The sequence below is a fragment of the Macroventuria anomochaeta genome (genome assembly GCF_010093625.1).
Source record: "Macroventuria anomochaeta strain CBS 525.71 unplaced genomic scaffold BU25scaffold_27, whole genome shotgun sequence".
In the NCBI taxonomy this organism is placed as follows: Eukaryota; Fungi; Ascomycota; class Dothideomycetes; order Pleosporales; family Didymellaceae; genus Macroventuria; species Macroventuria anomochaeta.
Genome location: NW_022985388.1, coordinates 195769 through 208858, shown reverse-complemented (window position 1 = coordinate 208858; position 13090 = coordinate 195769). Strand labels below are relative to the sequence as shown.

The window sequence follows — 13090 nt, the reverse complement described above, 5'->3', positions numbered from 1 at the left end:
TGAGTCTTCTGCGCAGCTGCTATTGGAGCCGTCGAAGCAGAGCCTCAAGATTATCAAATCTCTATGTCACCATCTCAGACTTCACATGTCTTGGAAGAGGGAGATGTTATGGTGGTACGGCCCGAATGACCACTGCACAGGAAGCGATAATGCAGCCCTGTCTGAACGTGGAAAGAAGGTGTTAGACCAAGTTGCTGCAAGTCTGACTCAGGCCTTTCACTCTGCAGGGTTGATGCGGGAACGATGTGGGGTTCGCGGCTATGGTGGGGCCAAAACCGTTCGGTCGCGTAAAGGTTGGTCAATAATCTCCGCCGGATCTGACATGATGCCTGAGGCAACGACTGAACACCACGAACGTTCGAACTTGGAAACATCCGAGATTTTGGGAGCTACAGTCAGTACCAAAATCCCATGTTTTCACAATTCTCATCGGGGGGAAATAGGTATAGGGGGTTCATTTCTCGGATGAACAAGGCTGTGATCTGCGGGTGAAGCGAATGCCAGTATGCCTTGTCTAAATTGCTGGGCTGCCCTTGCTCTTTGCGTTTCAATTTGGTCATGCAGTTCGTCAAAGCCTCGCCCGAACAAGGCGCAGAAGTGTCACATGGTTCGCATCTTGATTCAACGAAGAAAGTGACTGAGAAGCGTTGACTGTACTGGTTAGAAACCGAAAAGGAGCTCACTTGAGAGATCATGGGGAGCGTCAAAGGTCTGTAATGATAAGGTATGTTCTGAATATGTGTTTGAGATGCGGTCTGACAGATACATAATCTAGAAAGAGGTCAAAGACTTGGATGGACCTGGAACACAAAACGGGGTATCAAATACAGAGACAAAGGGAACACAATCAAGTCGCTGAACGCTATGAGAGACGGGTGTCAATCGAACCAAAGGTAATGTCCATAATTTGGGACCAGTCACCTCTAGGAAAAGCTGAGAAGGCTATTGTACAGGGGATTGCGTTCCATGATCATGTGCATAGGGCTCAAGCATTGTGTGTGCCCTCCCGCCTCCACTTTTTGGAAAAGCAGACATGGTTGGATCAGTCACCGCTGCTGCATTCTCCAGACATATGGGAGCGGTTCTCAGCGACCGGGCATCGTGCTGAGAGATTTCAGTGTTGGTGGTCTTGCATCCACTATCAGGATCCGAGACCGAAGCACTAGCGCAGATTCCATCTTGACTAGTGTGTGAGCCAGGGAATACACCTACTGGACTCGCCGTACCAGAGTTGGCATGCTGACATTTTGGATGGCGTTCTGTGGGTGTCTCTGTGAAGACAGTAGTCTGGTCTGCGTCAAAAAGGCTCGACGTTGAAGCTGGTAATGGGAATTGCGTAGCATCATCTTCTGCGTTTTTGCGCTGAACCGTCTGCTGCTCAGCCTCATATTGCCCTCTGAAAGGAAAATCAAGCAACTGAGCACTGGCAAAGCCCGGCATTGGTTGGTCCTCAGCAGAGTCAGAGACGGTCGTATCCCCAGTATGAAAAAAGGAACCATGTGGACTGTCCAAGTACCAATACCGGATAACTGTTTGGAACCAATCGCGATCTCTTAGGTTGTGTCGTGACAGAGCATCACGAAGGCGCTGCCGCTGTAGTGTTGAGCTCTTCAAACTACCTAGAAGCCATTCATTGATGCGATATCGGATGCTGGACCACTGTAGACGTGTAGTATCTAGGTCTGCCTCACTCAGAGATCGGGGTAGCGGAGTCTGCACTTCCTTTGTAGACCTAACTTGAAAAGATCGCGTGCCTCGCGGAGCAATCCAAACGATAGGATCTTCAAGCGTCGTTGGCTCAACTAGATTGCGGTAGTCTTGTTCCAGAGATACCTGTCTGTCGTCCAAAGACATCTGTACTAACTCGTCGAGATTTGAATAGTTTAGAACATCAGCTGTCGAATCAGCAAACCGTGTAAGAAAGTCTGTTCCTATCGCTTGAGTTTCGTTGCACTGGGGTGCATGGACTATAGTGGCATGATCTGGCAGATTGTCGATCAGAACTTCTTCCAGCTGTGTATAGCTCCATTCCTGACGATTGTATTTCTCCTCGGCATCGTCGTAATCGGTCTCCGCGTTCCCAAGCTTGTCTCTCAATTCGTCAACCTCCTGTATTACTTTCGAGATGTGAGGAGGGAGAGACGTGTTTTGACTCAAAAGATATTGTTTGAACAAGCTAAACGCGGCGCCAATTTGTGCGCCTGCCTGTTGCCTGATATCCCGAAGTCCACGGCGCTTAGTGTGCAGACGAAACCTTTCTCCAACCAAGGCCTCGCGGGAATCTCGAAGCTCTTCCTGGAGGACATGCAGGTTTTCAGCATGATAGCTAGGTGGGGCAGGAGGAGGAGGAGGAGGAGGAGGTGGTGGTGGTGGTGGAGGCGAGGAGAGTAGAAAGACTGGTCGAATATGGTCTGATAAAGGTTGTTCCGGTACAATCACATCAGGCTGTTGTCCTTCTGATTGATATCCATTCATCTGAGGTGAACTGCTCCCTGCATTGCCGGATGATTCTTTTAAATGAGGAGGTCCGTTGAATGCAGCTGGCACTGTATGCGGTGGTGCAGCTTCCAATTCTGGATCTGCCTCAGACGGCGGCGAGACTTTTTGGTTGTCAGATTGTAGCAAATGTTACTGCCATTTGATGGTAGATACGCACATACATGCTGAAGACCTTGGATACTGTCAGCTTGTGTGTCGCTTTGGGCGAACGACATTGACAATGGCGAGCGCCCATAGCCGAGGCGTCGGAAGGGCTGCAAAAGGTCATGAGTACAAAAGGGGGCCGGATCAGTCAGAATGTTATGTCTCTGGGCTGCAGCGACGCAGACGTAGCCACGCCGAACTAGGACCAATGGATGCCCCGGGCTTAAATTGGATTGGCGTTCCGGGCCTGTGCGACCAAGCAAGGACTGCCCCTTGCAACCTGCAAGCCTGCCACCCACGTCTGCGCTTTTTCACCAATCGCCTAGCTCGCGAATTTGCTTCTGTTTATCATGTGAATTAATATCAACAGAGCGTGCATACTATGTGTTGTTCGGTCATGCCGCAGAGCCGCAATCTGGCCACTCAGAGAGGATTTAAGTATGCCGTCGGCTATGTGGCAATGATTACAATCTAGGAGCGGTGTCGGGCAACGTCGTACGTGCGCAACGTCAACTATGTCGAACGTTACCGTTGCGTGGAGCGACGAGTACCAGGCATACTTTCGACAAACGTACAACTACACCACGGGTAAGTGTAACATACGGCAAGCCTAGACTACGGTAGGCTAAAGTATGATTAGATCGATGGGAATTCCTTGACTGGAACGTGCCGTAAGTGTACAAGCGCAGATGCTGAAGTGTTTGTTGAACTGACAAGTTCCAGCGCTACGGACAACCAAGCTACGAACAACTACTCTGCGCAAGCTCAGTCCGGTGCAGAAAGTAGGCTTCCCAGGGGTGAAGGCCCAGCAATCCATGGAGACTACATCCCGGGCGGGCAAAGTCTGCACTACGAGGAATTGGACTATTCGTTCCAAGTAAGGTCTTCCAGCTTCTTCTCTGAAGGCAGAGCGTTTGCCGTCATGTGGAATGAGACCGCAGGTGCGACCTTGAAGCCAGTCGACTACAACACATCCAGGTCTCTCAGCGAAGTAAAGCACGCAGGCAATATCGTCTACACTAACGTGAGGCGCTTTGTTGTTGTTCGCAGGAAGCGAGAATTTTGTTTCGCCTGTCCAATATTCACATACTCCCAGCGCGGAACTACGAAGAACGGTGTCCGCGCCAGCGAGCATGCCATAGTTCACTCATGGGGAAAGAGTCCCCAACTCATTCAAGGAGAAATTGGGATCACGAAGCCATCTATAGCTATCGTTATGGCGGAAGGCGTTCCACCGCTTCACTTTGCGTCTCGTATCTACTTTGGCATTCATCATCCGATCCAGTACAATGTCAAAGTCAAAGACATCGGCTATGTGCCTTCTGATCAGGTACATACTTTGATTGGCAACTGGACAGAAGAGAATGAGGGCACGAACCAAGCGTCTGATGTTACTGCCAATGCGGACTGATCAGAACTTGGAAGTGTACGAGAGCATCACCCCCAAGAGGAATGCTGTTTGCTTTGTGCCTCTTTGTACAGCTTCCGTTCGATTTCACATACGTTTTGTCTCTCCTTCGTTCTTCCTTACACAAATTGCAACACACGATGTTCTCCAGCCTGGCATGAAGAGGCACTGGAAGTAATCTTTCGGCAAGATGGAATTTCGTATACAGTACTGTACACATGGAGTCCAGGCCGGAGTGGAGCCGTTGGAGGAGACCTCTGTAATTCCTTTTATACAATACGTTTCGTGTGGGGTTGTTGTCGAGTACGATCAACCCAACGATGTCAGTTTACATAGATACGAATGAATGTTTTCGCAACAATCTCCACATCGCACACCATATAACGTTGAGACTCCCAAGTCATCACAGCGAGGGACAAACGAGGTCAACGAATCTTGAATTCATCCTCACGACGGAACCTGCGCCGCTTACGTGCGAGGGTTCCTGCCATCTTCGGCTCATTCTCGAGAATTGCACCAGTCAGCGTTTACATCGTGTGCAGCCACATCTGCAGCCTGGCCAACCTCAGATGACCCCGCCTTGCCACAACCTCCTGTCTTACGACCTTATTGCAGTCGTATGTCATGGCAGCAAACGTTTCCTATCTAGTGGTTAGATCTAGCCTGTCATGTCGGTGTATTGTGTAAGTAGTTGAGCCTACACTAGTATCTCTCAACTAGCAGTTGATAAAAGCGCAGCACATATCAACGGTTCCAGCCTTGTCATTTTAGGCAGCTCAGTTTCATTAGTCTGCCATGTCAGCACTGGCATGTTCGCCGCTGCTGCTCTTCGATGAGGGCGATAGCTATCATATCATATCTGACTCACAGTTGCCTTTCGATGACCGGGGCTATTTGGGAACTGGCATTTTCGGCAGCGTCGAGAAGATCCAGGACAAAATGACCGATGCAGTCTTCGCACGCAAAACGATAAAACGCGTAGGAGGAAATACAGCAAAGACGAACAAGAAAATTGAAGAGGTTTCAACAACGAGATCGAGGTTCTTCGTCGGCTTGAAGATCGTCATCATGTTGTAAATATCTTTGCATCATACACAACGACGAAGTCCCTCGCTCTTATCCTTCAGCCGGTTACCGATGAGCAGGACTTGGAAAACTTCCTGGAAAATGTATTCGAAATGCAGTGCGACAAATACCCGGACCCACGCCTTAAAACGCTCCTACCGTCTTGGTAAGAGCATTGGGATGCTTAGCCAATGGCCTTGCATTTATACATACGCTTCCAAGGTTCCGTTGACGGAGGCTGGTACGAAACTTTGGATCCTCGTAAGTTAGCCTTGAAAAGAACCCCGCGATTGAGCCAAAACAGTTCGTCTCACCGCGAAATACAAGTTATCGAGTACGGACAGCAAAAGAGGTAGTGATGACCAATCGAGCGTCTCATTTCGTGTATGCATGGTACGTTCATCTTTGCTGCTTACTTGAACAGACAGTTGGACTGAAGAACGTTAATGCGATATCCACGTACGGAGGTCGTGGGACAGTAAAAGCTGGCTGCAGAGCATCATCGCATACTTTTGTCTACAATCAAGGTTCGCGACATGTGTGCTTCGCAGGCGAACGCGAGAGAGGGATGATAAAGGATCCAATCATGGTCGATACAACAGATCCTGACGGAATGAACGAATTTGCCTTCAGGATACGCCTGCACAATATTTACTCGATTGAATGGAGCGTCAGAGTAAGAGATATTGAGGTGCTAACAGGTCGCGACAAGACGAAACCTCTGAGATACTTCAGGGGAGAACAATGTAAGCCCTTCAGGTCCGACAGCGAGGATGAAGATCCATAGTTATAGTATCTTCAGTTGATGGCACGCCTTTGAAATTATCGGTGTAGTTTCAACGTCATGACAATGACCTCGACGTGTGGAACAAAGATCACGTCAACTTTGAAGGGAAAACGGCAAGATGCTGCAGCGTGGACGTTGTGCACATGCTTCCACAGGCAATGGCGGATCGAGAACAAAAAACGGAGGTAATCTGACCTTCTAGTCATGATTCATGGACAGTCTGGGTATTATTGACATTGAAAAGTCTACCCTAAGCGACATCTTTATTTCTTGCCCTTTCCTCTCGCGTTGAATGTCTTCAAAGGATCAACCTTGCCATTCCTACCACGAACAACCTTCCTTCCTCTACCCTTGACGAACTTTCTGCTACCAGGCTTGGGCATGTTCAGTCCAACAAAGCCAACGTCTTCTGGTTTCCTTCCGCCCGGCAGTAGATAGTCTGGAATGTGCTTGAGATGTGGTTGTATACGTGCAGGATGGTTAAGGGTCTGATCGTGGCGGAGATGCGCGAGCGCTTCGGGGTTTTCTTCGAACTGTATTGATGTCAGTTGGTGTTGATCGTTGTAGAGTATAATAGGCGATTTACATAACGGGAGAGCTTCTGTGACTTCGACAGCTCCATCCTAATCTCCTTGATTCGTGCCTCTCGAATAGCAATCCTTGTGACCGACCGCAGCGCATCCCCGAAGCGGTACCTGAAAGGCTCAAGACGTTTCATGTCAAAGTTATAATTCTCCAGCTTCTGGCCATCCTTCTGGTGCTTCTCCACCTTCTCTAGAACCTCTTCGTCGTTCTCACAGGCAGCGAATGTTGTCGGCTTGTGCTTGCGGTACTTGTCCTTGGGGATGATGAAGGAGATGGCTGTTCCAGACTTGCCAGCGCGCGCTGTTCGGCCGATTCGGTGGAAGTATGACTTGTATGACGATGGGAAATCGAAATTGAGGACGCAGGATACGTTGAGGAAGTCGATACCGCGGGAAACGCCAGAGTCGGTGTTGGCGGCCTTCTTTTCCGTCTTCGACTTCTTCTTTGGCCGCGAAGCATCTTCATCCTTCTTTCTTGACCCCAAGATCTCAGTCTCGTCTGATGCAATCAGAATGTTGTAGATATTCTTGTTGAATTCCTCGACGATGTGTAGACGTGACGCCAGCGGCAGCTCCGAGTTCAGTACACAAGACTTGATACCAAACTGCTCGAGGAACAGCTTCACACGGTACGAGCGGTCAGTGTCGCCAACGAAAACGATTGTCTTGCCCTTGATCAGCCTTAGCTTGAACATGGCGTAGATCAACAAAAACTTCTCCTCCTCCGCGCACTTGATGACATATTGCTTGACCTTCTGCGCATCCTTGTCCAGATCGTCTAGCTTTAACACGACAGGGTCGGTGCACAGCAGGCTTCCTAGCGACTCGACCTCGGTGTTGAGTGTAGCTGACATGAGGAAAATCTGAACGCCTTTAGGAATATTTTGCGCAATCTGATCGAGGTCCTCCTTGAATCCGTAACCCATGACCAGGTCTCCTTCATCGACTACCAGGTGCGCCAAATCAGCCACAGACAGCGCACCATTGTTGATGTTCGCACTCGCTCGTGCAGGTGTTGCAATAACGATGTCTGGGTTGTCTGCCAACTTGGCTTTGGTAACGACCTCTGATTCCTTGCCAGCAATGTTCTGTATCCGGATCTCTTGCCCGCAGTGTGTCGATAATACCTTGGCTACTTTGGTGATCTGTAGCGCCAGTTCCTTAGTGGGCACCAGAATCAATGAAGTTTTCCCCTTCCGCCTCAAAGCATTGTGAAGGACTGGAAGTAGGTAGGCTGCAGTCTTTCCTGTTCCTGTGCCACTACGAGCCAGGATGTCACGACCTTGCAGGGCGAGAGGGATGGCTTTAGATTGTACGGCAGTCGGCGAGCTCCACTTCTGATCTCTGATGCCTCTCAGGAGTCGTGGCTCGAGTTCGAATTCGGCGAATGACGCAGCGGGCGCGCTGAGAGGTTTGGAGGGCGTGGTAGGCTCGTCGTTCTCTGATGCGTCGCTCCCTCTGCGCTGTGCAGGTTGGGATGATGTCTCCTCTGGAATATCATGTTCGTTGAGCTTGCGCTTGTTGGCCATTATAAGGTGTGGTACAGAAATCGCTGTGTTTTGGTGAAGTATCTGACCTGCAAGCATTGCAGAGTTCATCGCAACTTTCTTAACTTTTCGAGGCGCTAACGCCCGATTTAGAATGGCAGGCCCCACTCGGCAAAACCTTCGGTCCGGTGGGCTAACATGCTGCTCATAGCCCCGCCTCCCTTACCGGCATCACCACCAGCATAACTTCGATCCAACAGGGCGCTGCGATGCCCCCTCAGGGGCAACTTTAGAATTGCCTTTGATGTCAGATGTAGCTGGCGTTCTTGCATCCTGAGGGTTGCCATCGAGATAGTCATCTTTGCTTGAAGATTGCAGCTCACAACTTGACAACACCCCGACTCAAAGACACCTTGAGTTGTTGCAGGACATGGATTTTGGTTGAGCGTTGAGAAGCTGTTGGTCGATGTGATGTCAATCATTGGATCGATCCGTCTATAGGAGTGCTCGTCGTGCACCTCCATGGTCTATCAAGTCCAGCATCCATTCACCGAGGATATTCGCTATCGAAGCATGACTCCAGCAATGCTAAAGTCAGCATGGCCTGTTGCAAGAAAGGAAATATTCAATGATCTCTTTGATTCAGATACTCGCTGATGTTGTTACAGCTTCATTCAGGCCTGCAGTGTCTGAGTTGATGCTTGCATAGTTGTTTCCTTGGCAAGGAACTTTGCCTCATCGTGCGAACAAGCTTCAAGCCAATGTTTGTGGGGAGGTGCCGCAATGCAGTTCATATCACATTCTGGAGTAGCGCGCATGGCTTCAGTGCGGAATCATCCGCGCCCCTGTCGATCACCCCACGACCCTTCACCATCACGACTCTTCGCCAAGCGCGCTTGCCTAATCCAGCAGTGTTGTCACCGCTTATCCGCTATAGCGTGGGTCTCGTTCAAGACAAATGCACATGGCCTTTGAGCTACAAGAACGACCAAAAATGATGTGATCCACTATCGCTGAGCAGATCTCGTCGATCTACCTATCACAACGGGCAAGTTTGGCAGATCATGTTTCCGTGGACAGTCTACATCGCAACCTCATTTCGCGATTCATTGCAGTTCCTCTGGAAGTTGCCGTGACGAAGATCAGGAGGGCTCAAGAGATGAGAGAGATGAGGGGCAGCAGAAGGAGGACTCTTCAGTATAAAGACGGTATGCTCGCCGTAAAAGAAGATCATCAGCCTCAGTTTTTCCAACCAGAGGCACTCATTCGACCACACTCCTTACCTTATAGTAATATCTAATTCTTATTCATATACCCACAATGAGGACTTTTGCCATCATCTCGAGCTCTCTGCTCGCCATCGCCGTCTCTGGCGCTCCCGTCGACCTTCCTAAACTTCCAGTCGGACTCGCCAGCCTGAGTCCGCCCTCGCTGCCCACCAACGACGTCGAGTTCCCTGTCAAGAACCTGCCTGTCAGGCGCGCAGATTTCCCTGTCGTCGACGACGCTGTCAAGGATGTCAAGTTTCCCGCTCTCCCTACCCTGTCTAAGCTCCCCACCGGCGATCTCAAGGTCCCTGTCAAGCGCGCCGACCTCCCAGTCGTCGACGGTCTCCTCAAGGACGTGAAGGTCCCCGCTCGTCCCAAGCTTCCTGTTGGCAATGTAGAGTTGCCCATCAAGCGTGCTGAGCTCCCAGTCGTCAACGGTGCCGCCGAAAGCGTCAAGACTCCCAACCTCGCCACACTCCATACTCTCCCCAAGCTCCCTGTCGACAACGTCAACCTCCCTGTCAGGCGCGCAGACGCGCCTATTGTCGGCGATGTCCTCAAGGACGTCACTCTCATCGACGGTGTCGACCCCAAGGTCCACCTTCCTCTCCCCATCAACACTGGCCTCAACAAGAAGGCTGTCAACTACGCTGTCAACGCCCCTGTCGGCGTTCCTGTTGATGATGTAGTTGAGATTCCCGCCGTCAACATTCCCACCGTCGCCGTCCCCAACATCGACATGCCCGACATGAATGTCCACCAGCCTAATCTTGGCGTACGCACTGTTGCTGTCCCCGCTGCCCCTGCTGTTGGTGTTCCTTCCGTCAAGGGCCTCCCTAAGGTCGATCTAACGTCCCGTGACATCAAGCAGAGCCTCCCCGTCGTTGGAGCCGCTGACGTTCCTCTCGACGCTGGCAAAATCCAGGTTGGCACTGCTGATGAGTACGTTGACAAGGTAGTCAAGGGCACCAAGGTTGAGAGCCTGCCGAAGGTTGCCCGCGAGATCAACCAGAGCCTCCCCGTTATCGGCGGTGCCGACGTCCCTCTCGATGCTGGAAAGAATCAGGTCGGCACCACTTTCAAGGACGTCCCTGTTGAGGAGGTCGTCAAGGGTACTACCGTCAAGGATCTGCTCAACGTTGGCCCCCGTCAGGTTAAGCAGAGCCCTCCTGTTGTTGGTGGTGTCGATGTTCCTCTTGACGCTAGCAAGATCCAGATCGGCACGGTTGATAAGTATGTTGGGGGTGTTAAGGGTACCACCACTGGACTCTAAAGTATTGTGTATAGCATGAGTTCTCAGTATTCGGTCAAAGATGACGAACTGTTGCATTGCTAGATATAGAGATAGATAATGTGACGAAACAAGAGCCTCTGCCTTGCAATACCCATGCTCAATACCTATTGTTTTCCTCCAATGACTTCTCGTTCTTGTCTTGACTGTTCTGCATGTCTATGTCTTCTGATTGTGCTCTGATACAGTGTCCAGACTGTCGATTATGTCATAGTTAGCAGCTCAATTGTAAAGAAGTCTCGAGAATACCGCAGCTCTTGACTGGGTGCTAGCAATCACACTTACATCGGAGATCGAAACGCCGCGCGTTGTCTCTGTGTGATGATGAGTTTGTAATCTCCAGTATGCACAGCAAAGGTCCTTCTTCGGTCTCAACCTCTGTTATTGGTATTGATCGTGTTGTTTATTGTTGTAAGTTTGCGCAAAATGTTGTTGAATTGCCAGAGCAAGGCTGGGTACGGAGCTGCAACTACTGCTTAGTGTTCCATCCGGGACGATGCGGGAGGTAATGCTTCGGGTGCGGACCGTTTCACGCGAGCATTAGCTCCTTGAGGATGAGGCCTGGATCTTTGGACGCGTTTACAGCGTCCTCACGACGTGAACAATCTTTTCGTATACTCGATGCTCGTGTTGACTAGATGTTGGGGACGTCAGACCCCAGATTTCCTTGAGCGAAGGGTATTGTCAGACAGGAAAGCTACGATCTGTACCATCCATCCATGGAAGACACAAGGGGACTCTGTTCGCAGCATTCAGGTTTGTGGTGGTGATGACATCGAGGCGTGCAAACTGTGGGGGTTCGCGCTAGCGATCCTTTAGCGTCAACGCGAAGGTGATGCGTCTCCGTCCGCAACCTCTACACCGACCTTTCTCCACTTGTACCGGTTTTCTGAATCTTCTTGTTGTGAACGACCATCGACCTGTATTAATGATGCAACCTACGAGATCGTTTCGTGCCGAGTTGTGGCAGGATCACCAGCCTTGCATTTACGCTCACAACAGTCGGATGGAACCGAAAGTTAGTGCATTATGCCCCTAGCTGTTAAGTGTGCATCAACACCATGTTGTTGATGCTTCAGGCTCGACAGGTACCAGATTGTCTACAGATCTAGTCAATCTCTACAATTGAAACGTTGGTTTCCCAATGTTCCCTCTCTGTACATACTTTGGTCATCCAATGGTAAGTTCTCTAGTCTCTCCTTCATGATATCCCTTTCCTTTACCAGCTTCTTGAGACTGTCATGGTGCATGCTTCATGTATGTTCGACCATTCTGTCGCGATGACAACCGGTTTCTATCGAAGCTGGGCCTCAGGCCTTCTTATACGCAGCGCAACCCCTGGTGTTCGTTTGCTTTTACATTCTTTTGTCAATCATCAAGGAGCAATAGTTGTCTTCATCATGACGAGCTGTTCGCTCGTCGCCAACGGCCTCGTGTCGCAGGTGAGCGGCGCGGTGCCGACGTTCAGTTACCACCGAACCGCTCACTTTGGTGACTACTTCGGTATTCAGATGACCTACCTGAATGGACAGTCGACCTGCTACCAGACTGGTGCTACGCCGAATTTCACTCCTGTCATTCAGAACGTGGCCGCGAGTTACAGCGTGCATTGCCAGTTTAGCATACAAGGACCCACGTACACCGGCATTTTTTGTCCCAACGCCCCAGTCACCAACATTCCTAACGGCGTGCTTACTGTTTCCTACATCAACTGGTATCAAAATGAACCCACACCGATCCCTTTCCTCGCTACCTTCGGCCCTTCTCCGGCTCCCAGCACAGTGACTGCGACTGTTGGTGCTGTGGCCACGGCCACCGCGACTTCAACGTCCACTGTTTCTCCCGGCATTGCTTCTACTGCTACTGTGTACGCCGCTGGCGCAACTCAGACCTACACCAACACGATCATTGTTACCCATACTCAGACTACGACCAACACCAACTACGTCAGCTCTTGCGCCGCACCTCCGGCTGCTTCAAGCTCTAGCAGATCTTCGTTCAGCTCCGCTGCACAGATTTCGTCTAGCACAGCCAGTGCATTGCCGACACTAAGTGGATTCTTCCGCAGCTGCCCGGCAGACGATGGAAAGGCCTACGTGGTGGGAGGCAAGATCTTCCAGATCGTTTGTAGCTACGATCGCGACGGCACCACCCAAACCGTGATACAGCTCGGAAACAGCCTTACTGGATGTATCACGATGTGTGCAAACACCGAAGGCTGCGTTTGGTCTACGTACTTTGCTTTATTAAATTCTTGCAACCTCAAGTTCGGTCAGGGTACTCCTAACTACAACTTGCTTGCAACTGGAGCCAATTGGATAAATCCTCCAGCAACGAGCTCGGTTGTCCCGACTCCATCGGCTTCGTCGACTCCTACATCATCGGCAGCTGCATCTTCGTCGCTCGCTCAGTCTCTATCCAGCCCCGTTGCAAGCTCTTCATCGACCCCCGTACAGAGTCCATCATCTAGCGCTACCGCATCATCAAGCCCTGCACCTGCACCTTCATCGAGCAGTGCCGCCGGTTCTTCAAGCCCAGTTGCATCCTCGAGCCCTGC

At 50.7% G+C, this 13090-nt stretch overlaps 6 protein-coding genes across 6 annotated transcripts; 4 read left to right on the top strand and 2 right to left on the bottom strand.

The window, feature by feature from the left end:
- Window positions 1-753: 753 nt before the first annotated feature.
- Window positions 754-2786, bottom strand: BU25DRAFT_412907 (uncharacterized protein). The gene is made up of 2 exons (XM_033706907.1): window positions 2657-2786; window positions 754-2600 (listed from the first exon to the last, which is right to left on the bottom strand). Exons 1-2 carry the CDS (start codon window positions 2712-2714, stop codon window positions 943-945), a joined length of 1716 nt encoding a protein of 571 aa, XP_033559299.1. The 5' UTR covers window positions 2715-2786; the 3' UTR covers window positions 754-942.
- A 334-nt stretch (window positions 2787-3120) lies between these two features.
- BU25DRAFT_372725 (uncharacterized protein) lies at window positions 3121-4383 on the top strand. The gene is made up of 3 exons (XM_033704018.1): window positions 3121-3231; window positions 3284-3314; window positions 3367-4383. The coding sequence occupies exons 1-3, from the start codon at window positions 3159-3161 to the stop codon at window positions 4052-4054; spliced, it is 792 nt and encodes a 263-aa protein (XP_033559298.1). The 5' UTR covers window positions 3121-3158; the 3' UTR covers window positions 4055-4383.
- Window positions 4384-5301: 918 nt separating this feature from the next.
- BU25DRAFT_122886 (uncharacterized protein) lies at window positions 5302-5990 on the top strand. The gene has a single exon (XM_033700450.1). The coding sequence runs from the start codon at window positions 5475-5477 to the stop codon at window positions 5901-5903; it is 429 nt and encodes a 142-aa protein (XP_033559297.1). The 5' UTR covers window positions 5302-5474; the 3' UTR covers window positions 5904-5990.
- A 163-nt stretch (window positions 5991-6153) lies between these two features.
- Window positions 6154-8040, bottom strand: BU25DRAFT_372720 (ATP-dependent RNA helicase-like protein dbp9). Its single transcript, XM_033704017.1, has 2 exons — window positions 6490-8040; window positions 6154-6436 (listed from the first exon to the last, which is right to left on the bottom strand). The coding sequence occupies exons 1-2, from the start codon at window positions 8014-8016 to the stop codon at window positions 6167-6169; spliced, it is 1797 nt and encodes a 598-aa protein (XP_033559296.1). The 5' UTR covers window positions 8017-8040; the 3' UTR covers window positions 6154-6166.
- A 1254-nt stretch (window positions 8041-9294) lies between these two features.
- Window positions 9295-10515, top strand: BU25DRAFT_460582 (uncharacterized protein; the record flags this gene model as incomplete). Its single annotated transcript, XM_033710366.1, has 1 exon — window positions 9295-10515. One exon carries the CDS (start codon window positions 9295-9297, stop codon window positions 10513-10515), a length of 1221 nt encoding a protein of 406 aa, XP_033559295.1.
- A 1418-nt stretch (window positions 10516-11933) lies between these two features.
- Window positions 11934-13003, top strand: BU25DRAFT_460581 (uncharacterized protein; the record flags this gene model as incomplete). The annotated part of the gene is made up of 2 exons (XM_033710365.1): window positions 11934-12733; window positions 12865-13003. 2 exons carry the CDS (start codon window positions 11934-11936, stop codon window positions 13001-13003), a joined length of 939 nt encoding a protein of 312 aa, XP_033559294.1.
- Window positions 13004-13090: the final 87 nt, after the last annotated feature.